We start from the raw sequence: 24,023 nt of genomic DNA, 5'->3' as shown, positions 1-24,023 counted from the left end.
CACATTTACTGTAGTTGTTGCCTTGATTCAGTTGTTGCCACCAGGGCCTTTTCCCCCTTAGTGTATCATGACAGAACACGGGCAATGAACGGTCTTTGCATATTTTAGCGCATTCTGTGGGTATACCCTCTGACTTATTGAGCTTGGGGTCTGAATGAGACTGATTTGATCGACTGAGCCTTTGTTTTGTATATATAAGGCTGGAAGCAGGAAGATGGATTCCCTATCTAGAAAGGTGTACAAATTGAGGATAGAATACTTTATCAAACATAATAGACAACTACGGAATTTTTTTCCACAGAACTTATGGACAGGTAACAAGAAGAAGTCAACATTTTTCACTGTCTGGCACAGGTAGATGGAGAATATTTGGAGGTTAATGATACTTTTAGTGCCCCAGCTAAAGCTGAACAAGGAGAGTCACATACAATTTAAAGAGAGTGTAGACATACCTGGGGACTTCCCAAGATAAGGTACCTGGAGCTGTCTCTCACATGGGACAGTGGCGTCAGTGGAGCTATTTCTATTGTAAGGAATGATTATAGCATCTGTCTTCTGTGAGATCAATATTGCAGTTTCCATTTTTATTTAAATGTGTATAAAGGAAAAAAAGCATCAGCACTGTCCATCAGAGCTTGATGAAATCAAGCCGAAGATCACTATGTGGAATGCCAAGCGTCGGCTGAAGTGTTGTAAAGCACACAGCCATTGGATTCTGGAGCAGAGAAAACGGGTTCTCTGGAGTGATGAATCACGATGAGCTATCCGGAAGTCTGATGGATGAATCTGAGTTTGGTGGATGGCAGAAGAATGCTACCTACAGGAATGTGTAGTGTCTACTGTAAAGTTTTTTTTCAAGGTTTGTGCTAGACCCTTTACTCCCAGTGAAGTGTAATGTTAATGCTAAAGCGTGCAAAGACATTTTACACAATTGCATTCTTCCAACTTTGTGGCACCAGTTTGAGGAAAGCCCTTCCCCGTGCAGCACGAGATCCATAAAGACAATGTTTAATGAGTTTAGTGTGGAGGAACTTGAGTGGCCTACACAAAGCCCTGACCTCAACCCCATTGAACACTTTTGGGATCAATTGGAACGCTGATTGTGAGCCAGGCCTTCTCATCCAAAACCAGTGCCTGACCTCACAAATGCTCGTTTGGTTGAATGGGCACAAATTCACACAGAAACTCTCCTAAATCTTGTTGCAAGCCTTCCCAGTAGAGTGGAGGTTGTTATAGCTGCAAAGTGGGGCCCAGCTCCTTATTAACGCCCATGGTTTTGGAATGGGATGTCCACCAAGCTCATAGAAGGTGTAATAGTTGTCCATAGATGTTTGATCATATAGTGTATGTTATATGTGGATGCCCCTCCACTATAGGTTTATCCATTGGCCAGTGTCTCTCTGACGTTTGTATCTGGTTACAGCTCTGAAATGAATAAATAAAACAATCTAATTGTCATATATGATAATAGCTCTAAATAAGTGTAATGCATATTCTTTTTGGTATGCATATACCCACAGTTTTGCCTGTTTTACAGTCGTTGGAATATGCAAGTCTACTCAGTCACCTAAACAGTCACCTAAACAGTACTTACAGTAACAATTTATTTCACAGAAAAGGATCCATAATAATATGGCCATAGCCGGGTTAACAGTGGAGCTTACTGCATCATGTAAGTACTGTGGCATGTAGCAGCTCGCTTTGCTGCACGCCTGGAAATGTCCTAGGGAGATGGTGCTGCAGGGTACGGCACAGAATGCAGTGCGTATGTGTGTATGTATTGTGACACTATACAGCCCCACAAAGAAGTTTTGTGCCCAAGTATTGCACAAAATCCAAACAATACATCTCCCTCATGTCATAGTATGTATGTGTGTATATTATGTGATATTAATATGTAGAATAGAAGTAGGAGGAAAATGTGACAAGGAGGATAAAACAATACAGGGCAAGAGAATAGAAAAAAGGGTGACGTAAAGATGTCATCACATGTGGTGCAAAATACAAATGGGGCAAAAAACTGCCAAATTAAGAGTAAAGAATAGAACAGAAGGAAAAGGATTACAAGAGGGAAACAGAAAGCAGAGAAAAAAGGGGCAAAATGGAGATTGCTAAAGGCAGGAAATGCAGAAAAAAAGAAAAGAGATAATGAGAACAGAGACATAAAGAGTTCATGAAAAAAAGATATTAGGACCATTTGCTATTTAATGACCATCTATGCTGGATAACATACATAGTACTGTAGGTTTATCATGTATGTAATTGAAGTAAAGCTTTGGAATGGTATTTCTAATCCCCCATTTACAGGCATACCCCACTTTAAGGACACTCGCGAGTAAGTAAGTAACATAGTTGCCGCACAGCAAATGCCTTGTTTATGTACGCTCGCTTCTCAAGAACGGACACGTATCAGCATGACACCAGCACATCGATTACTCTATCAGTCGTCTTTTGTGGTAGCAATGACTTGACGATTGCAATGCAATACACACATTAATACGTGTAAAAAGGCAGTGCTTCACTTTAAGTACATTTTCGTTTTACATACATGTTCTTGACCCCATTGTGGGGTATGCCTGTAGTTACAAATGTGTTGGATCCCTTTCTGGCTAAAAGTACCGTATATGCTCGATTATAAGACAAGGTTTTTTTCAGAGCAAATGCTCTGAAAAATACCCCTCGTCTTCTAATCGGGGTCGTCTTATAATCAGACCTCAAATAGGTTTGACTATGAGACTAAGATCCAGATCCCCCGCAGCGCTGCAGGGGACCTGGATCCCTCTGTCTTATCCCCCCCCACTTACCGGTGCTTCTGATTCCCCGGTGTGGAGCCGGGGCATCGTGTAGTCATCTACGCGATTCGCGTAGACAACTTCCGCTACAGCCGGAAGGAGGTGCGGTTAGCAGCGGGGGTTGTCTGCGTCCATCGCGCAGACCTTCCCCGGCTGTCAGAGATCAGAGTTCCCCTCTGGGGAGTTTTTTGGGGGGTGTTAAATGGGGGGCATAAGGCATTTCTGTAGGCAGAGTGCTCTATGATATACATTTTAACCCCCTTAATGCCACTCTGCCTCCAGAAATGGCTTTTAACCCTCTATATAGGGGTATAAGGCATTTCTGGAGGCAGAGTGGCACAAAGGGGATTAAAAGGCATATCATGGGGCACAGTGGCATATAGAGGGTAAAAAGGCATATCATGGGGCACAATGGCATTTAGAGGGTTAAAAGGCATACCATGGGGCACAGTGGCATATAGCGGGTTTAAGGCATTTATGGGGCAGAGTGACAAGCCTGGGGGCAGATGTCCATAACTGGGGGGCAGGTTGAAAAATAAAAGGAATTAAAAACAAAATATTTTTTTAAAAATTCATAGTGTACATGAATTAAAATTTACTGGTAAAACTTTTTTCCTCGGGTCGTCTTATATTCAGGCTTTTTCTTTTTTTTCCTAAATTAATATTCAGATTTTGGGGGGTCGTTTTATAATCCGAATACGGTATGAATAAGGCCAAATTTTACATGATTGAAGAATTGCTTCTGGTGAATATTGGACATTCAAAAGTAAAGGAATAACATTTTGTTCCTGTGAACTGTTTTTTGTTTAAGTATATTGAATATGTCTTTGTTATATTCATTTTGTTTATTTGCATGGTTTTGGTTTGTTTATTTGAGCAAATGCTGAAGGCCATCTGTACTGGAGAAAGTATATGTTGCTGTAGTTTTGTCATGTATGTAATTGATGTTTAGGAGTGCTTAACAGCACTCTGCTTTGGAAAATAGATTTTGATGATGCAATCAATGACTTTGTTTCCGCATTTCAGCATGATTTTCAGCCTTTAACAAATATTTGTTTCCCCTCATTGTTTAATATATAGCAAATTTTGCTGCCCATTAGCATGGAATTACCTGTGCATGCATGCATAACTAGCTAATGTGAATGCATTAGCGCATTTGATAACTTGTTTGCATATGCTAATAGGTGCGAAGCAAGGATCACACTTGAGGCAGTTGAATATTATTATTATTATTATTATACTTTATTTATAAAGCGCTGACAGATTTTGCAGCCCTGTACAAGATGAAAATTTTACAGATAACGACAAGTACAATACAGCAATTGACATACAGATACAAGAGGAATGGAGGGCCATGTTCCCGTAGGAACTTACAATCTAAGTGACAGTGTATATCAGCGGTTGGCTCTTAGAGCTTACGGTTATGCTATAGTTATTGATTCATACAAGATTCTCTCCACATCTCTACTTCTTCTACTCCCTTGTTTCATTCTGTAGATCACCTTGAACTACAGCCAACAATTCTTCTGTATCAGGAGGTAGGGGAACGGAGCACAGCGCAGTGAGACGATACACACTGGAGATTCCTTAGTGGTGTGAACAGGTATTTATTCCACAAAAGTCAGACGTTTACCGGAAGCAATGTCGTAATACAAGCCGTGGTCAGGGATTACAGAAATACACAAGAGTCCATATAAACGTAGCCAAGTTCAAGGGTAGTAGATAAGCTCGTAGTTCAATAAACAAGCCGAGGTCGAAATAGCCAGGAAATCCACAAACAAGATAGATGTAAGGAATGGCAAGATTCAGGTAATCAGGATACATGGATGGGGCACCGCTTAGTTAACAAGCCAGCACTGATAGAACAGTGCTGGGGGTTTATATAGCCCTGCCAGGTCTTAGCTCTTCCCCCTCATTATCCACCCTTAGAGTGGATCTGTCTGTTACCTCTATTCCCTGCCTTCTGCCTATCTCTTGCATTGAAGCCACGTCACCGGGTAGTTGGAGACACCCCCGCCATCAGCATCGTGGTCGCGTCCGTCCTCCGCGAGGTGCGGTTTACTCGAGGCCGGGGATGCGGTCCCCTCGTGGTTGGGCCCTGCACGGCCGCCGAGGTAGGTCGGGTGCCTGACATTCTGATTTGACCAAATGCCATTCAAAGGGGTTGGAAGGCCTGCAGTTTTTACTGCATAATTTCTAAAACAAAAAAAAGTGCACTGGATGTCAGAGTGGTACCTAGGAATCTTGGCACCTTGGGCAAGGTCATATGTTCCTATAGGTTTCCTCCTTTTTTCTCTGGGCCGAAGTGGCGCTTAGCCATGCCAATTTCTCTCCCACTCCTATCCCATTTAATACTGTATTGGGCCAGTCCGACCCTTCTCTCTGGCTAGCCTTGCCCATTGTAGGCTAACAATGCCCATTATGTGGCTTGCCCCACTGCTCCTGAAGCCACTCCCTTAGAAGAGGGAGAGCTCCAGCTAGCCTGTCCTGAAAAGTTCCCTGGTTACCATAGGTAAATCAGGTATAAAACATTATAAAGAACGATTTCCCTCTTTACTGAAAAATCTGCAGCATCTGCATGATGCCATCATGTCCATCATGCCGTCATGTCCATATGGACCAAAATCCCTGTGGAATGTTTCCAGCACCTTGTAGAAAGTATGCATGAAGAATGAAGGCAGTTCTGATGGCAAGAGCGGGTCCAACCCAGTACTAGCAAGGTGTACCTAATAAAGTGTCCTCTGAGTGTATGTCTTATTCTAAAGATAATAAATATATCTTACAAAATATATGTAATACATAGGAAGCAGTTTTCTGCCAAGTAGTCTCCTCTCAATCTCCCAGGTGCCACCAACCCAAGGCTCACCCTTGACACACACACTCACAATACCACAATACACTAAATACTCACACACTCACTCATGCTAAAACCATACACTAATGTACACACATGCTAACACCATACACTAATACACACATTTTTTTGCTGACATACACACTCATGCTATTGTCATATGGTAACAAACACAACACCATATGCTCATACACACTAACACCGCACTCTTATACACATTCACACACTATCCTACAACATATACTTACTATCACTATACATAAATAAAATGTACGCACTTACCATAATGCTATACACACATGTACACTGGATCTGGCACTACAATACAGTAGTCATACTGACTCTAGCAGTATACATATACACACTGACTCTGACATTACAGTATACATATGCTATGTGACCCCAGATTCTCAAAGGCAGCCCTGACCAGCTTTACCCCTTTGTCCTGCAAAACCCCAAATGCCAGCAAGTCATTTATAGTCACCATGGCGACTGGGGGTTCACTGTATATACTGTTTTTGATCATAGAATCGGGGGACACAAAGCCAAATGAAAGTATTTTCTTTACCAACTTTTATCACTTCCTTAGTTTCACCCTTTCCCCTCCTTTATTTTTTCCATCATGCATTCCTATCTTTGTGTGATACTCATGCCCCTTTCCTATGGCACCCAACCTAGTGCATAATCATACCGCTGTTTTCCACAACCACAAATAAAAAGCATTACAAGCGGAAAAATATCTGTGTTTAAGTACCTTTATGACTACAGTCTCTTCAACATTTAGAGATCCACACTTGAAAAAGAAGCAGTAGCCTGAAAGACAGGTTATTGTGTCCTCCATAAGAGAGAGGAGGTATTTAGTGTCATGTGGTATTGAATGGGTACAGATGAACATTGTGATGAGCAAAACCATTAAAATGTTAATAGCTAACACAATTTTTACAACGAACATGGCCTAGTACCTTTTGCTGGTAGGTCATACAAGTACAAATTTTTCTTTTGTCAAAATATAGGTCACACGTTCACTGCTAAAAATACTACATAGACACATAAATCACAACGCCCCATATTTTTTTATTTTTTTTTAAATATGCAAGACTGTTGGGACAGTAGGGTTTGAAAGGCGAGTATCATCACATAGGCTCTGTTATGTACTCAGGTCTTAATTAAAACATGACACTTGTTAATTATGTGTGCTGCAGGTCAGATTTTGACAAGTTAATTAATTTAATTCGCCCTTGGCAGGGTGGGAGCTGGCCTCTCACTTGAACAGAGCTCAACTCACCAATGAAGACGGAATGTGTCTTTGTATAAACAACCTCCATTTTAGCAGTCTTGGCTCTCTTTATGATAAGTTGGGCATTAAGGTTAAGCCTTTACCTTCTCATTCAGCTCTAGTGATACTCATTGTCTGCAAAGCTCTAAAGTGATCACCGTAGCAACCAATGCAATGGTCAAGTTAACAGGCAGATCCAGAGAGGCCATTGGCCTACTAGGCACGTACCCAAATGGGCCAGTGCCCTTACCTTAAGCACCACATGTGTCTAACCTAGTGCGACAGTCTAGCCGGATGGTGAAACACTGTATCCTGATGGCTGCATGCATATGATTTATTCCCAGTATTGTTACGATGTTAGGGCCACCTTTCAAATACTGCGTCAGTATTTCCGTCCATGCTTCAAGCTTCATCTCTCCGTTTTCTGGGTGGGGACAGATGTCCTGGAGACTGTTCTCTCGTCCAATTACTTGTTTTTTGGGTGGGGTAACCCCTTAGTGATGTGCAAGGTCTTCCACTCCGTGCCGAGCTGAAAGAAGAAATACATTATATCAATTATCCCGACTCCCTGATACATCTGTCTCAAAGGACCCAGATCCTCCCTGGTCATCATAATTACCCAAGTACATCTATCCTATGGCACACGACTCTTTAACCACAATATAACATGAATCTTCAGTAAAAACATTAATAACAATTTACTATTCATTTTTATATCCAAGTTGTTGAAAGATGAAAGAAGCTAAAGTGCAATTAGTAAAAGTGTAGGTGTTATGAAGATACCAAAGTGCTATTAAATATCTACATAGGTTTTGCCTAATATTATGTAGTACTATTTCTAAAGGTTGAATGATTAGTTACTCTTCTATGATAAGAATATTATAAAGGATGTGTATGACATACCAATTATTAATAACGTATATTTATTTATTTTAAAATTCCCTCAAAATTTTAGAAATGTATACACATATTCCCATATAAATATACTCTCCTTATAAAAATATATTAATATATTATAACCAAAACATATCAGGTATGTGCCTCCTGTGCTGCACAAATCCTTTCTCTTTTCTCAAGATACCACATGTACTTCCTACCTCTTCCCTGTGCACCCCTTCATCTCTAACCTAGCCTAGACAAGCATGACGTCCCTTGTGGTGCATGCACTGGCGGTGGGATGTGACAGTTGGAGACAGAATTCTGTCATTTGGTTTAAATGAAATCTTTCAGAATCTGTAGCCAGTATTTTTATAAACAGCAGCCTTAAAAGCCAGACTGTGTTTATATTACATTGCTTTCTATGTCCAAATAAACTACTAACCAGCAGATAATCATCAGAAAGCCTGATTTGTGATCAAGACAATAATAAGAGCAGAGCTTCATTAATAGTTAGGTACACTCAATAAATACATAAAAGAAGGTGTGCAACTCTTTCTGAGAGTGCAAGCTAAAAAACAAAAGGTAAAGATTCATATATAAGCATTTCTGTAATGTTCTAATTTACCAGTAAAAGTTCTAGCAAAATATCAAATTAGGTAAACCAAAATAGTTATTAGGTCCAGTGATAACCTGTCTAGCCATGAAAAGAGAATCCTTTACTAATGTACATACCGTTCCCTAAAGGCATACAGTATATACGGTACATTTCCTAATTGTAGACATGGCAAGAGTATGTATTGTGCAGGTGGTAGTTTATCCCCCCCCCTACTTTATCTAGATACAGTATTTGCCAGATCAATTTAGTAATGCTTTTGAAACACACCATGGTTTCAATTCCCTAGCTGTGGTGTTTGACAGCCCCATCAGATTAATTTACTAATCCACAGACTCACAGACTGAAAATTATTTATAACAGATTAACCAAATCCAATTTTTTCCCTCACAAAACAGGCTGTAATCCCTTTCTTAGGTGATTTTGAAAAGTAGTAGAATGGTGGAAATGAAATATAAGTCAATTCCAGAAGTATGGTATGAGTACAGACATGAAATTTAGGATAATAAATAACTAATGTAGGACTAATGCAATCCGAGATGTATATAACATTACCACTGAAATCCAGTGCAAAATAAAATGTAGAGCCTTTTGAAATATGGCAGTAGCCATGTTATTCATGGTATTCTTTGACGGTCATTTTATTTTTACACTCTCCAAATAAACCCTCAGCACTCCAGAGTTGAAACGTTGCCACCTGTGTTGCAATAAACACCTTTTTTCCACATTATCTGAAGTGCTGAGTTTTTTTTTTAGAGAGTATGTTATACTGAGGAACAGGTCCCTGCTACGGCACCTAACTTGTAGAGTGAAGCCCTTTAACAAAGTATTTTACTGGTATTATAAACATTAATTTACTCTAGATTATTCCATAGTATATAGTCTATAGTAAAAAGTGCAGCGAGTAGTACAGTCTAATAGGTTTAAAAAATGTATGTTTTTGTCAGGGCCCGGGTAATCAGGTTGGGTAGGAGCCTCATTGCAGGGGATACCTGGGGTTCTGTCTGCACACGGCGATGCATGGTAACCGAAGGATAAGGCACAAAGGAATACACCACAAGCAGAATTCTAGGTAATGCTATGTATTGTATATACACCTTATTTAACAAATTTAAATCTGGAGTGCTGGGCATTTATTTGGAGAATAATACTGGGGAATGGGTGGAGTTCCTGCTATGGCACTTAACTGGTAGAGAGCAGCCCTTCAGCAAAGTATTTGGATTTTATTTTTACAATCATTCAGCTACTCTGAGCTCTGCATAGTGCTTACTGCTTTTTAAGTGTAGCATTGATCAGTATTGTATGCAGGGCCAGACTGGCAACCACCAGGCGGCCCTGGCACTTTAGGTCTAGTGGCCACCAGATGACATGGGGGCGGCCAACAGATAGATATGCATGGCTGCATGCTATGTGTTTATGCTCTGGCTGAACACTACAACCAGGGCCGGCCCTACAATGGAGCCGACTGGGGCAATTGCCCCAGGCGGCACTTTAGAAGGGGCGGCACTTTGCCGCCCCAAGCGCTTTTTTTTGGGTTTTTTTGAAGCAGAGGAGAGAGAGAGAGGGGCACCGAGTAGTTTTCGCTTACCCGCTCGGCGCCCCTCTCTCTCTCTCCTCTGCGGCGAGTCTCCCTGTTCGGTCCCGGTGCCGGCTTGTAATGCATAGCGCCGGAAGTGACGTCAATTTCCGGCGCTCAGCATTACAAGCCGGCACCGTGGCAGAGCAGGGAGACTCGCCGCAGGACTGTTTAAAGTACCGGGGGGGGGTAGATTATGGCGTCGACGAAGTTTAAAATGCCGCCCCCCCCGGCGTCGGCGGGGGGGGGCGGCATTTTAAACTTCGCCCCAGGCGGCGTTAAGTCTTCGGCCGGCCCTGACTACAACACCAGATCTGCTGAGGTGAGTGTAGGGCACCAATGGCCAACACCCCACTGGGCATTTGCCCGGTGTGCCAGATGGCCAGTCTGAAGCTGATTGTATGATTTATTTAAACATGCATGAAATATGCATAAAGCTATCTTGAGCCTTGGCCATGACCAAGAACTGATTAATGTCTGGGTGTTTACATAAACTAGCAGACTAGATGGGTTGAATAGTTCTCATCTGTCATAAAATTCTATCTCTATATAACAGTTTTAAAAAGTACCCAAATTAGGACATAATTTATAAAGAAATTTAAGAACATGGATTTACCGTATACAAGCAGACATTGTTCATAAGTGCCTGTGTAGGGATACTAATTAAATGTGATTATATGGGCCAGTCTGTAAAGTAGAGTGCTGTCTATATCACACTTAGTGGATTATTCATTGAAGTGGGAATGATTAATAATTGTACAAAACACACTTGAAATGTTACTCATAGACTAGCCACTAACATTGTGCATTTCAGATTTTTCTTCCACAGTGGGTGTTCACTACGCCCCCATTATATGTAAAAATAGTAACACACATAGAACAATGGAGCTAAAGCCTACAGGTAGCTGCCAAGCACCATACTGTAAATAGCAATAATGTAAAAAGAGTAAGGCTACAACTCAAACCGTATGAAAAATGAAAAATAACAGACATATATGCTGATACAAGCAATGTTTACTGGGTTCTAATCTCTCCAAAATACAATATATGAACAAAGCAAGGATAGAATAGGCTGACATCCCCCAACATTTCAGCTATGCATCTTTGTCAAGGGTAGGGTCTGATATAGGATTCTGCTACATACATCTGTTTGTGCTAAATAAATAACAATATACATAGTAATAAAGGAACAATCATACCATATAAACTGTTCTACTTTAATCTGTAAAAAATGGTGGATTTAGTAGAAAGTAACATTTTGTCTGTGGCTTTTTGATTCTACTCAGCATAAAAAAGAGATCAGATGTTTTAAAACTGTTTGGAAACAATTGAATAATGTGTTACTTGGCTTAGAATCACAGGAGGGTGGAGTGGATCTAGAGGCTGTAATTTATATATTGTTTATCGGCTCGAGAACTCTTAGTATATTTACTTAGGAGCAATTATCTAATTTCAGTGACTTATTTCTAGGCTATTTACATTTTAACTGTTCACAAAAGCATAGTTTGTGGGGTTTTATGTTATATTTTGTAGTTTATGGTTATTGCATAGACTTGCCTTAGAGTTGAACATTTGACTGTCAAACTGTAAGTCAGTTACATACCTCCCAACATTTGAAATGGTCAGAGTTGGACACTTCTTAAGGGCTATGTTTAGAGGCAGGTCATTATCAAGGCTTCTATCTATCTATCTATCTATCTATCTATCTATCTATCTATCTATCTATCTATCTATCTATCTATCTATCTATCTATCTATCTATCTGTATCATGTAATTAAAACATTAAGGGCACATAGTTTTCTGTTTCTAAACACATTATTATTTAGGTCTGTAAAACTCTGATACGCTCGTACCCACCAATGTTCTGAGAAAAGTAAAAATTAGGAAACTAGGAGGGATTTGGGTCCCACAGGAGGGACTATCACACCTTAAGAGAGACATTAGGGAGGTATGCATGTTCTATTCTTGTTCATGTTGCCCCATCTAGTGGACTTCCATGGTAGGCTAATTGTTTCTTCAAGCGACTTGCTGTCAGCCTTTAGTTGTTTGCCAGAGTGGGAACTTTGAGCTGACATGATGAACATACAAACACAAAATTATTTGTGTTATATCCTGGTTAGAACTGTACAGGCGCCATCATACTACCAAACCATTTAGGTTTGCAGTACTAGTACTTATTCCAGAAGGAGGAAAGCTTAATCTAGTGCAGGGGTGTCCAAGTTTTTTCTGCAGTGGGCCACTTCATCAGAATTGTATACGTGCGAGGGCCGCACTCATTTTTCACTGTGAGAAAATATGGCCTTTAATAAAATATGCAGATTAAAATAAAGTAAATGACACAAAACCTTTACTTTTCCTCTCACTGATTTCTGGGCCTAGAAAGTTTTGTGACTACAAATTCAGGATAATTAAAAATGAAAAATAGAAATAGTTCTTTTTATTCTAGGGATGCACCAAAATGAAAATTCTGGACCAAAACATTCACGGTTCACTTAGCCAAAACCGAAAATGACCCCCCACCTTTAAAAATAATAATAAAAACTCACATTTTTAATAAAAGTAGGTAACACACCACAATTGGACAAAAAAAATTGCAATATGACTTGGCATGATAGGAGTGTGATTTCTAATCACACTCCTGTCATACTCAGGCAACCAGTAAATGCTGGTAACTAGGCATGATGGGATTGTGCTTGCTGTGATTGCTGTTAGCAATCACACTCCTATCATGCCAAGTCAGCCAGTACATGCTGGTACAGGGTGGCTGTAAGTGATGTGCAGACCCCATACTGCTGGCAGCATCAATACACAAGGGGGGCAGCTAGCTAGGTTTCAGCATGTACTGGCTGACTTGGCATGCTAGGAGTGTGATTGCTAACAGCAATCACAGTCCCATGATGCCTAGGTTCCAGCACTTACACATCCAACCAGTAAATGCTGGAACCTAGGCATGATGGGACTGTGATTGCTGTTAGCAATCATACTCCTAGCATGCCAAGTCAGCCAGTACATGCTGATACAGGGTGGCTGTAAGCGATGTTCCATCTTATTTTTCTTAGTTGGCGTGCACAGAAAATTTCTCTTGTGCAAAAATTTTAACAGAGCAGACATTTTGTGCGCACAATATCCGCACCGCAATTTTTGGAAGTGTGCGCTCTCTAAAAAAGCAATGTGCGCACAGCTTAGAGGGAACACTTTCTGTAAGTGATGTGCACTGCTGGCAGCATCAATAAGCAAGGGGGGCAGCTAGCTAGGTTTCAGCATGTACTAGCTGACTTGGCATGATAGGAGTATGATTGCTAACAGCAATCACAGTCCCATCATGCCTAGGTTCCAGCTCTTCCACATCCATGCTATCACACACACACTCATTCATTCATATACTCATTCATTCACAGATTCATTCCCTCAATCACACATACTCATTCAAACACCCTCCCCACCCCCTTACCTGCACTGCAGCTCCTCGATGCCGCTCACAGACTTCAGCAGGGGGCGCGGCCTCCCTCTGCGTTCTTTGGTACTGCACAGAGGAAGTAGAACTGGAGCAGAGTCATGTGATGTCACGTTAACTCTGCTGGGTTCCGCTTCTTCTGTGCCAGACAAAAGACCCTCCCACAGGCAAGTAGCAGTGCTCTTGTAGCAGGGCTCGAGGTGCGGCCTGCATAAGAGCGGTTGCCAGGGCAACCGATCTTACGCGGGCCGCACCTCGAGGTCTCGCGGGCCGCATTTGGCCCGCGGGCCGCATGTTGGACGCCCCTGATCTAGTGCCTCCAAGATGTGGTGGACTTTTTAACCCTTTGTAGCCAAGCTCATGCTCCATTTTACATAGTTGAAAATTAAGGAGGCAAATATACCTTCAGGACCAATTAATTTTGCTAGTTTATGTTGTGCATTTTTAAAAACCCTGAAAGTTGTTTTTTCAGCTACTGAAATAGTTTTGACATTTTTCAACAAAACAAAAACTTGCGTTGTGTGTTGTTCAAATGAACAGTTAATAATATTAATAATTAATTGTTATACACAGTTTTTATTCAATGATTAATTACAAGGCACTCATCTTGCCCAGAGATCTCTATAAACACACAGCCCTCTAGGTTGCAAAGACAGCTTAGATACATGATATGGTTTTAAAGAGGATTGGCTTGTTTTTATTTATTTAAAACAGACATATAAGACACCCAAAACCCTTGCTCTACTGAGTGCTAACTATACAGGAATCACAGTCATAACTGTAGTCGGACGGCTCATCTGTTTACCAACAAAGAGTAAGATATTTGCAAAATACTCAGGCTCAGCATTTAGCTGCCTTGCTCATTGCTTGTTAAACTGTAGAGTGCTTGAACGTCTGGACTGAATTTCTCACCTGCTTTATGGCAGCCACTTGTAAACTGTGGAGTGGAGCATGGGCCCAACCAACTCTTGCCAAGGGACCCAAATATACAATTTATTAAACAAAAATAACTACAAACCATCTCACTGGAGCTATATTTCCGACACCATAGAGTAGCCACCCTGCAGAATGTATGAGAATATACCTACCCTCCATCACCACCTTATGCATTCTGTCCCGATATACACACTCACACACAATTATACTATGTATATTTTCTGCCAGACTCATAGTTACATAGTTACATAGTACATAAGGTTGAAAAAAGACCTAAGTACATTAAGTTCCACCCTTCTACCTAACCTTCCTTCCCTTGACCCAAAAGAAGGCAAAGAAACCCGTAATTAAGCTACTTCGAATTCTGCCATCAGGGGAAAAAAATCCTTCTTGAATCCAAAAGGCAATCGGATTTTTCCTTGGATCAAGAAGCTCTAAAATATTAATTCTATTTATAGCCCTGTATGTCATGCCTTTCTAAAAAAATATTCAGACTCCTTTTGAAGTCATCTAATGTATTTGATAACACCACCTCCCTTGGCAGTGAATTCCATACCTTTATCGTCCTAACTGTAATGAATCCCTTCCTTTGTGGTCTAAGAAATCTCCGCTATTCCAGTCTCAGAGGGTGGCCTCTTGTTCTTTGTACATTTCTGTTAATGAACAGGTCACTGAAGAGCTCGTTATATTGGCCCTGCATATATTAATATAATGTTATCATATCCTCTCTGAGATGCCGTTTTTTCCAGTGTATATAATTTTAACGTTTTTATTCTCTCTTCATAACTAGTATCTCCCAATCCTCTAATTAATTTTGTAGCCCTCCTTTGCACTTTTTCTAGTTCCATAATGTTCTTTTTAAGGAGGGGTACCCAGAATTGTACCGCATATTCAATTTGAGGTCTTACAATTAACCTGTAAAGAGGCAAGATGATATCCTCCTCTTTTTATTCATGCCAAAACCTTAGTGGCCCTTGCAGCTGCTTGCTGGCATTGCGCACTGTTGTCAAGTCTATTGTCTGACATGATTCCTAAGTCCTTCTCATTGGTAATTTTCCCCAAGGATATTCCATTTATAGTATAGGTTGCTTTTTTATTATTTTTACCATAATGCATAACTTTGCATTTATCAATGTTGAAGCTCATCTGCCACTTGCACGCCCAGTCCCCAGCTCTAAATCTTCCTGCAAAGAAGAAACATCCAGATTAGTCTGAATTACCCTGCCTAATTTTGTGTCATCTGCAAAAACTGTGACATGGCTCTCAATGCAGCTTGGGAGATCAACATCCTTTTGTTATACTTTTTTATATACACTACTAGCTAAAGCTTGTCAATATATCAGTGTAAACTTATGTCAATTTCCTTTTATATATATAATACCCCAATGTATCTGTCATGTAGTCTATCTATTTAAGAATAGTATATAAAGTTAGGTGTCAACGTTTATCAATAAAATTGGCATGTTTTGGATATTCTCTACCTTCGTTCTAGTTTTTTAATTCAATTCATTCAAACATGATGCTTGTTTAGTTATCCTTCTCTTTTCTATTAATATTGAAGCCATTGTAAGCAGACTTCGAGTATATCTTTTATCTGTTATAAATATTGAGTAATTGTGACAGCATGACCAGGCTCCCAAGTTGTAGCATTCTACAGATCCTGATGTGTTTATCCTGAATTCTCCTTCTGTGAAATACATTGGGTAGAGGCAAGGCTCAGTCAGCTTGCTTGACAGTTTGTCTCACAGAGAGCCGAGTGGATTCTTTAGGCTGCTATTTGCATCTGAATTGTCATTCTGTGAAGTATGTAATTAATGAGGCTGTGCAGCCCCGGATTGGCCATGCAGCCTTTGCTTGGTCCTTTTAGACACTGCTATATTTGATTACATCATTCTTAAGGCAGAGGAAAAACCTGATACTGACATTGAGGAGGACAGAGTGATGATGATGCTGAGAAAATCAAAGCATTTTCGTCTGTGCATTGTTGAAAATGATGTCTAAATCTGGATTTAATAATGTGAAAAAGAACCCACAGTTAAATAATGGTAAGTTGTCTGAAGCAGTGTGGAGTTTTAAACAGGTAAGTTTTCCTTAAATATTATGGAAATAAGGTATGTTTTCTGATGGCTGCTGTTAGTCTCGAAAGCCATTTTTAAAAACAATTTAGCAGTGGTAGGTTTTATCATTAATGGAAGGGTTGAAAACCATTTACATTATCTTGCTAGCAGAAGCATACCTAATTACCTAGCAGTACTGGAAAAGCCTATACTAGAAAGTTTGCTTTCCGGACTTAATTTGCTGTAATGGACTTTGTGGTTTTCTGTTTGGTGCCAGACAGTGCTGTTTGTCTTTGTAGTATCTAGACATACCAATATTTGTCTAATCTAGTAAATCTATGGATTATCCTTCCATAAATGGGTTAAGTGAAGTCCAGCAAGGAAAGACTATATCACAATGCTTGATAGGAATTACAGTTTCAAATGATTTTAATCTTCCATAGTAGCCACCCAAGGAACAAAATATGATATGTAAATCTCTGCTCAATAAATAATTTAAAGGACCCTTCTTCATCATCTGTAATTGCCATATTTATTCAAGCCACTCTTTTGGTTATCATATTTCTCGGTTTTCAGGCAATTTCCATTACTGTAGATGTTGCCCTTACTACAACAGTTAATTGAATAGAAAAGAAATATCATTAATTATATAGTTTAGATCAGCATGTTTCTGTCTCATTTTAAGTGCTCTGAAATTCCATATTCAACATCTATTGTTATTGTGCGCTAAAATAAACACTTTCATTATAATACAATGTTTCCCATCTGCATTGAATTAGTAGAATATTTAACTATTTATTTTAATTATATATCAATACAACTGGATTATACATTACCCTTTAAGGATCTGCTGCTATAATTTACAATTCACACAATAATCAGAATGTAAATGCTTAGCTTGTTCATATTGTAGCAGAGAAATAAAACCAGTAACAACTTCATCACAACTTATATTATATGATCCAAAGTATAATTTTATATAAGGACAAGTATGGAAATGATGTAGTATCCTGTGTTATCTGCTCACATTTATCTATAGGCGGTCTTATAGGCGGTCATTTGTTTATGAAAGGTGTTTATGTATTATGGATATGTATTTTTTTTTTAAAAAAGCAAACAAACAAGCAAAGAATGAGTGGAGCATGAGTGTGTAATAATATGTCTTGCTTATGGACCAGAGTTAGAAAACCTGCAGCTGTAAAGCTTATGTACTACAACACCCATGATGCTTATCCGGCTCAGCCAGTCTGATTGATTTACATAGATTGGAGTTTGGTTCACCTAAAAAATTAAAGGGTGGCCAGGCTAGAACTGCAGCCATGCAAATGGAAAATACATTGAAATAACCTTTATCTTTAGAATAACATACTTAATGCATGAGTGCTAAGCATATCCTGTTCAATACTAGAATTGAATTGTTGAATTTCCATTTTTGTTTTTAGCGTGATTGCTCCTTTATGTTAAATATGTGTCTTCCTCGTCACACTGCACAGTATCTTCCTATGTGAAAGACTCTATAGGGGCCCCTTAGCTCCGCCCCCTTTCAGTCTGATGTTTAGCAGACCAGTATGTCATTGGCATGGATGTATCCTGGCAGAGTTCAAACCTAAACCCTGCTACAAGGTTGGAATGCATTGGGTTGTACAGATGTACACATCTGATCCTTGTGTAGCACTAGTTGCTAGATGACAGACAGCTGTCATTTAAAAAAAAATATTATAAAAACAATGGCAACTTTTTCATACTAATTTTAAATAATTTAATGTTTCTGAAAACTACTGTTGGAAAAAATGGTCAGTTGTATTTATTTAGATCTCTCGAAATCAACCAGAACTGATAAAATGTATTTTAATCAAAATCATTGGTTAAATGTGCTACATTTAATACACTTGTATTAAACTAAATGCAGAAACTTTGTTTTGCAGTACAGCTGAATTTCCAAACCTTTTTCCAGGAAATAAATTAATCATGTAGCATTCCCCTAATTATTTTTTTTTATGTGACACAAAATTAGGCACTCATATGTTGCCATTGAAAATAGCTTCTTAAAAGTTTGTGTTATTAAACATTCAGGTAAAAATAAAGAATTCTGCTAAGGTTTGTTTGCTAGCATACTAGAGAGAACAATTAAGAAATAGGAATTTAGCCCACATGGTAACTTTCAAAACTTGCTATTGTAAATCTTCAGTAAATGTAAGTAAATATTGTTAACCTTCAGTAAATGTTATAACCTTCCAGTTGAACTACCCAATCATCTAACCATCTGTATCTAACCCTGTTCACTAAGGAGTCTGTAGCCCCTCTCCTAGGTAATACAGGAAGCACTAACTCATATACAGGGTAATTACAGAACATAAAGTACCTAAAAGACAAATGTACCAAGCACTAATTGGACAGGTAGCTCCTGCAGTCTTGTGCTCGGTGTCAAAGAAGAAACACAACCTCAAAAAATATTTTTCAGACTTAAAAATCCAGTTAATAAGCTCTGTGTAAAGAATAGGGGTCAACTTGTTCTACACAGCTTTGAGTGAGAGCTAACCCATTTTATGTCTGTGAATGTGAGCTTGGAAGTGTTGGTTTATTTGCTCTCAAGTATGGTAGTTTAATTAACATAGTGTTATGAATGTATCCATGAAGAGACTTACTATTGTTACTGTGTTCCACATATTTATGTAACTCAAGGAAAAGGCTCTAGCTAGGTTGCAAGGAAAGATGTCTGTAACATTCAACTACAACTCTTTCACGGCTGTCCTTCAAAGGAACCAGATTTTCCACCTACTTGTTGGAAATGAACATTAAACAAACAGGAAGGCTGATGCAGTGATCATTATGAAGGCATCACTTACTTGGACTACAGTTAGGAGCTTGTGTTGTAAGTGACAGCAGTTTGTTCTGGCCTAGGGTGAAAAGTCTAGGGACAGCAGCCCTTAATGCTCATTGTATAATGCTGCGGATATGATGGAGCTATATAAATCAATATAATATTAAATAATATAATAATTGGGTGATCAGGCTCACTCTAGTACATCACTGCCTAATAAGCCAATTGAGGAGATCAAAGATTTGCCTTTTAACCAGCACATTCATACTGCAGAGGTCTATGTCTAGCTGTACAGCCTTAGTAGTATTTGCCTCTAGTCCAGAGGCAGGACTATGATGTCATATCTCAGCACAGGATTTGCAGTAAGAGGGGTACCTTCATGAGGTAGGTGCTGGAATGACTAGGGATGTTGCTATGGTCCTTAATGGGGAGAAGGCCCAAATTAAATAAAATTTTAATGTTGGAGGGTGTTGCATGTGCATCAATAAATTATTTATATATAGCCTCCTGATTTTAAAAACAAATATGGCATGCTTGACATGATTCCCTTCTGCAAAACTTATTTTATAGTGATGGTAATTTATTTTTCCAATATATATCATAATACTCTCTCTTGGTAATCATATAGATATCAAACTGATAATATAACAATATTTTAAACCTTCAAGGTCAGACTAAGGCTCAGTAATATGGCTGTGTAATTTGTTTACCTCTGCGCAGGTTGGTTTTATATTTTGTTTAATATTATTGAATATTCGATGAAACCACGGCCATTAGAGGTGACTTCAGGAAGCAAGGTTAAGTAACGGATACAGGAAGGCTGTCATTTCAGATACTATTTTCAGCACTTAAAAAAGTTTTGGCAGATATAACGTCATGTATTTTCCTATCCTTTTATATGTTGGACCGTTTCTGTCACCATGCATCTGTAAGGCCTGAGAGCTCTGTATTAATGTGAGAGTCTTGCTGTCAGCCATTGTTACATCAAGTTATTAAGGAATATATTTGTTTTTATAGTCTTATTTCTGGATCAAAATACAAGGAAATTATAAAACTTTTGAAATGAGTAAAGAAACAATCTGGCTTAATTTATTCTTGTAACAGCAATATGTATAATACAGTAAGTCATATTACCTCCTACTTACTTTCAGTTTATGGAAAAATATTATGTCACTTGCTAATAAAGATCACACTTAACCGTCTCCAAATTTACACTATGAATGTTTTACATTATTCATTTGAACACAGCCTTAAATTTCAGTCCTGACACACTAGAGGCCTGATTCTTAGCACTTCTAGTTCTTGTTATACTGGAAATCCCATTCTATTATTCCACTATTTCAAAAAACAAACAAACTTGGCTTTCTTTGCACACTTCATGTTAAAACAAAACATTCATACAACTATTATTATTATAAGTAGGACCGCAAACTGGGACAGTGTTATTAGTGATCATCTCTTGGGCACTTTCAAGTTATAGATATGAAACTGTTTTGTGTACTTATCCCAGAGTACGATAAGATCTGTACACATTTTCTTTATAAGCAAGGTAGGATAATAACTGTTACCTAGTCTAAATGTCTTCTACATATTATGTGGTGTCTCTGCTTACCCTTGCGGATGAGGGCTCACAGTTGGATCTTGAGCAAAAAAAAGCTGGATTTTCATTCATCCTAAAATTGTATAAGGAAATCTGTGAGGGTAAAATATCTGTTTATTATCGTCACTGTAATTAAATTTTTTAAAGAAATGTATCTTGTATTCTTCAAAGAGATAAGGTTCCATAGGGTAAGCCCAGTGTTGGTTGGGATTTTTGAAAATCTAACAGTAGTGAGAAAGTGAGGAGTTTTATTATCAAACGTAAGAGAGAAGGACATATGTGTAGATACTTCATACACTATGGATTTAATTTGACATGCAAGCACAGTTTTTGTGCAAAACTACCAATTTATGTGTCCCAAATGTGTAGGTCAGTATCTATTCTCATGTAGGTGGTATTGTAATGCTTTGTTTTTTGTGCGTGTGTACAGTTTTAATATGTATTAAATATGGTTCCCACTGCACTAGCACACACTATTGATCAATATAAAGATTAACTCAACATCTAGTGAGTTTGTATTTGGATCAGCATTACATAATATAAATGCCTTGTAAAATAATTAATAATTGACTCCTTAACAAAATCATATTGAGCATAACCTAGTGTCCAGTCATTAGGGTCTATTCATTAAAGTTGACATAAGAGCAGGAGAGTTGTGTCTAATCTCCTTGATATCATTATAAGTTATAAAGGTCTAACCTGTGGTGCAGGAAGAGCTTGGCTGGCCCTGTGCAATGCATAGTTAGATCAGTGAGCTCAGCCCTTCTTGCTGAATGAACTTGCCAGTGTTGGCTCCTCATAATGTATAGTGAAGTACAGGAGTACTCTCCTGACAACCCTCTCTTTAGTGAATAAACCCCCTTGAGGGCGTCAGACAACCCATCATTTTTGGATATCCCATCTTGAGCACAGACCTCTCAATAATTAATTAAACTGCTTGTTTATAGTCACGGATATACAGAATTCCTGCCCTCAAGTACTGATGATGTGCAGCTATGCCTTATGTAAAACATCCACATAATCTGTGAAAATAAGCATACATGAGCAGTATATAATCTGAAATCTCTATTTTCTTCTTTCAGCTCCTGTAATAAATAGATTCACCAGACGTGCATCGGGTAAGTTCTGTTTAATTTTCATGAGTTAAATTGCACTGAATGTGTGACTGACCGCAGGGAAACCAACAAGAAAGCACCATGCCAGGGCGTCATTTTCACCCAAAACAATGCATCGAAATTGTTACTGTTTAATTTTGTGAACTAATGTTTGCTCCATAGTCATTATAACCAGCAAGCTCTGATGACTGTTAATAGGTAGGGTAACATTGACCAGTGTGCCAGTACAGCATAAGGAAATTCTCATGGAAAAAGTAATGTTTTTCTTTAAACATTGAATTAAAAGTAAGGTTTGCAGAATTCAGTAGAAGAGAGTAAGATAAATCCCCCCTTTTATGTAGCTGCCAATGCTCATCTCCTCCTTTATGTGTCCAGTCAAGTCTTAGGTCCGACAAACTCAAATGCATGATTTGGCCTTCCAGGCACAATGGGCACGAAGGTCCACATGTGGACTAAACTAACACTTTAGATATTCCCAAGGGGTAAAAATACATATTAAAAGGCATAAAACTAGCTCAGCTGAGGACTGACAGTGATCAAATAACTTGCCCTACAGTAAATCCCTGCACAAGAGAGTCTGAGATGTTAGCTAATTGCTCCTATTATAGAGGAAAAACCTTCAAACGTCATATTTTCTTCATTTATAACATTTCAGCGAAAACATAATTGTCATGTGGTACAAAACCAGGCACTGATAGGTTTTTGTCATAGAAACCAAGAAAAATACTTAAAGGTTTATATGTTGTTTTTGTATGATTAAATTGTCATAGGAAGGAATAAACTGTCAGGTTTATCTGCTTGACTAATTGCTATATAACCAAAGGTGTACAATTACATATAGAAAGCCTCAAAATATAAATTATTGCTACATATTACTACAGTACTGACCTTACGTATTTAGGTCTGTTCATCATTATTCAGAGTGCTTGGTGAATTCTCCATTTTCCATGAATTGTCACAGCCTAAGCCCCCATTGTACCTGATCCTGAGGAGGAAACATGGCACTGTCCAAGAGGGCCACAGGCTTATCCTCAACTTGCATAAAGACTGTTCTTCACTGATAGTCTTGAGGAGGGCGACTAGTACCCAGTCATCCTTTCAACCCCTGTACTTTTGTTGTAACCACCTTTGCCACACTTGTTTACCTTTAGCTGTCATTCTATTTATAGTTTTACTGTTTTTTATCTGGGTTTTTTGTCAATGTATGCCTGAATGTTTAGTATGTGTTGCATCATAATACCACCCAGCATTTCAGGTGCGGTGAGAGGCAGGAAGGATGAGGCCGGCCACAGAAACAGGGACAGTGCTTTTTCCATTGCTTTTTCACCTCCCTGGGTGGATCACCACAACTGCCCCATGCATCCTATTGCACCCTACAGTGGGGCAGCTATACATCAGGAGAGGGCCCTGAAACCACTACTGTCCCACAAAAACCCGCACTGTAGGCACCTAGTAGTGCCTGACTATACTAGAGCACCATTACGCCATGGTGAGGCCTTTTCTTGGTTCAAAAGGAAGTGGACAACACTTCCTCACATTCAGTATCTCCCGCTCTTTTCCCAAGCCCTACTCCAAGCTGACTAACACCTGCCCAACTATGAGCGACAGTACTTATAAGGTCTGCCCTTTTGAGAAGTTCCTGCTTTCTGGGGCCATACTGGAACTAAAGAATAACAATGCAAAACTCTAGATAAGATTGCCTGCTCTTCTGTTTAAAGTTATAAAAACCTAATAAACACATGCTGGATACCCTACTGACTATATAAATATGCCACATGCAGAAAAAATGTGATGAGTGTCACAACCTGGGCAAGAAGTTTGGGGAGGTCTCTTGCTGGACTCTGTACCCTACAATGCATGACAAATGAATTAAAGGTACTGGCAGGGCTGGATGATACAGACAGGGCTGCAGACAAGGTTGACTGGTACAGGCTGGATTGTACCAACAGGACTGGTCAGCACAGTCTAAGCACTGACTTACCCCTGAGGAAGGGCTGTGCACCAAGGCTGGGGCTATGACAGAGACAGACAGAACAGACTGGAAGCTCA

At 39.2% G+C, this 24,023-nt stretch overlaps 1 protein-coding gene across 1 annotated transcript in view; it reads left to right on the top strand.

Annotated features, from left to right (window-relative positions):
* PRKAR2B (protein kinase cAMP-dependent type II regulatory subunit beta) overlaps window positions 1-24,023 on the top strand; it is a 42,816-nt gene that overhangs the window by 2,196 nt on the left and 16,597 nt on the right. The window contains exon 2 of the mRNA XM_053463204.1: window positions 21,942-21,977. Coding sequence (XP_053319179.1) covers window positions 21,942-21,977 — 36 coding nt within the window. The remainder of the gene's footprint in view (window positions 1-21,941; window positions 21,978-24,023) is intronic.

Source organism: Spea bombifrons, chromosome 4, assembly GCF_027358695.1.
Source record: "Spea bombifrons isolate aSpeBom1 chromosome 4, aSpeBom1.2.pri, whole genome shotgun sequence".
NCBI classification, from domain to species: domain Eukaryota; kingdom Metazoa; phylum Chordata; class Amphibia; order Anura; family Pelobatidae; genus Spea; species Spea bombifrons.
Note: the sequence above shows the minus strand (reverse complement) of the source record. Positions and strands in the feature narration are given on the sequence as shown.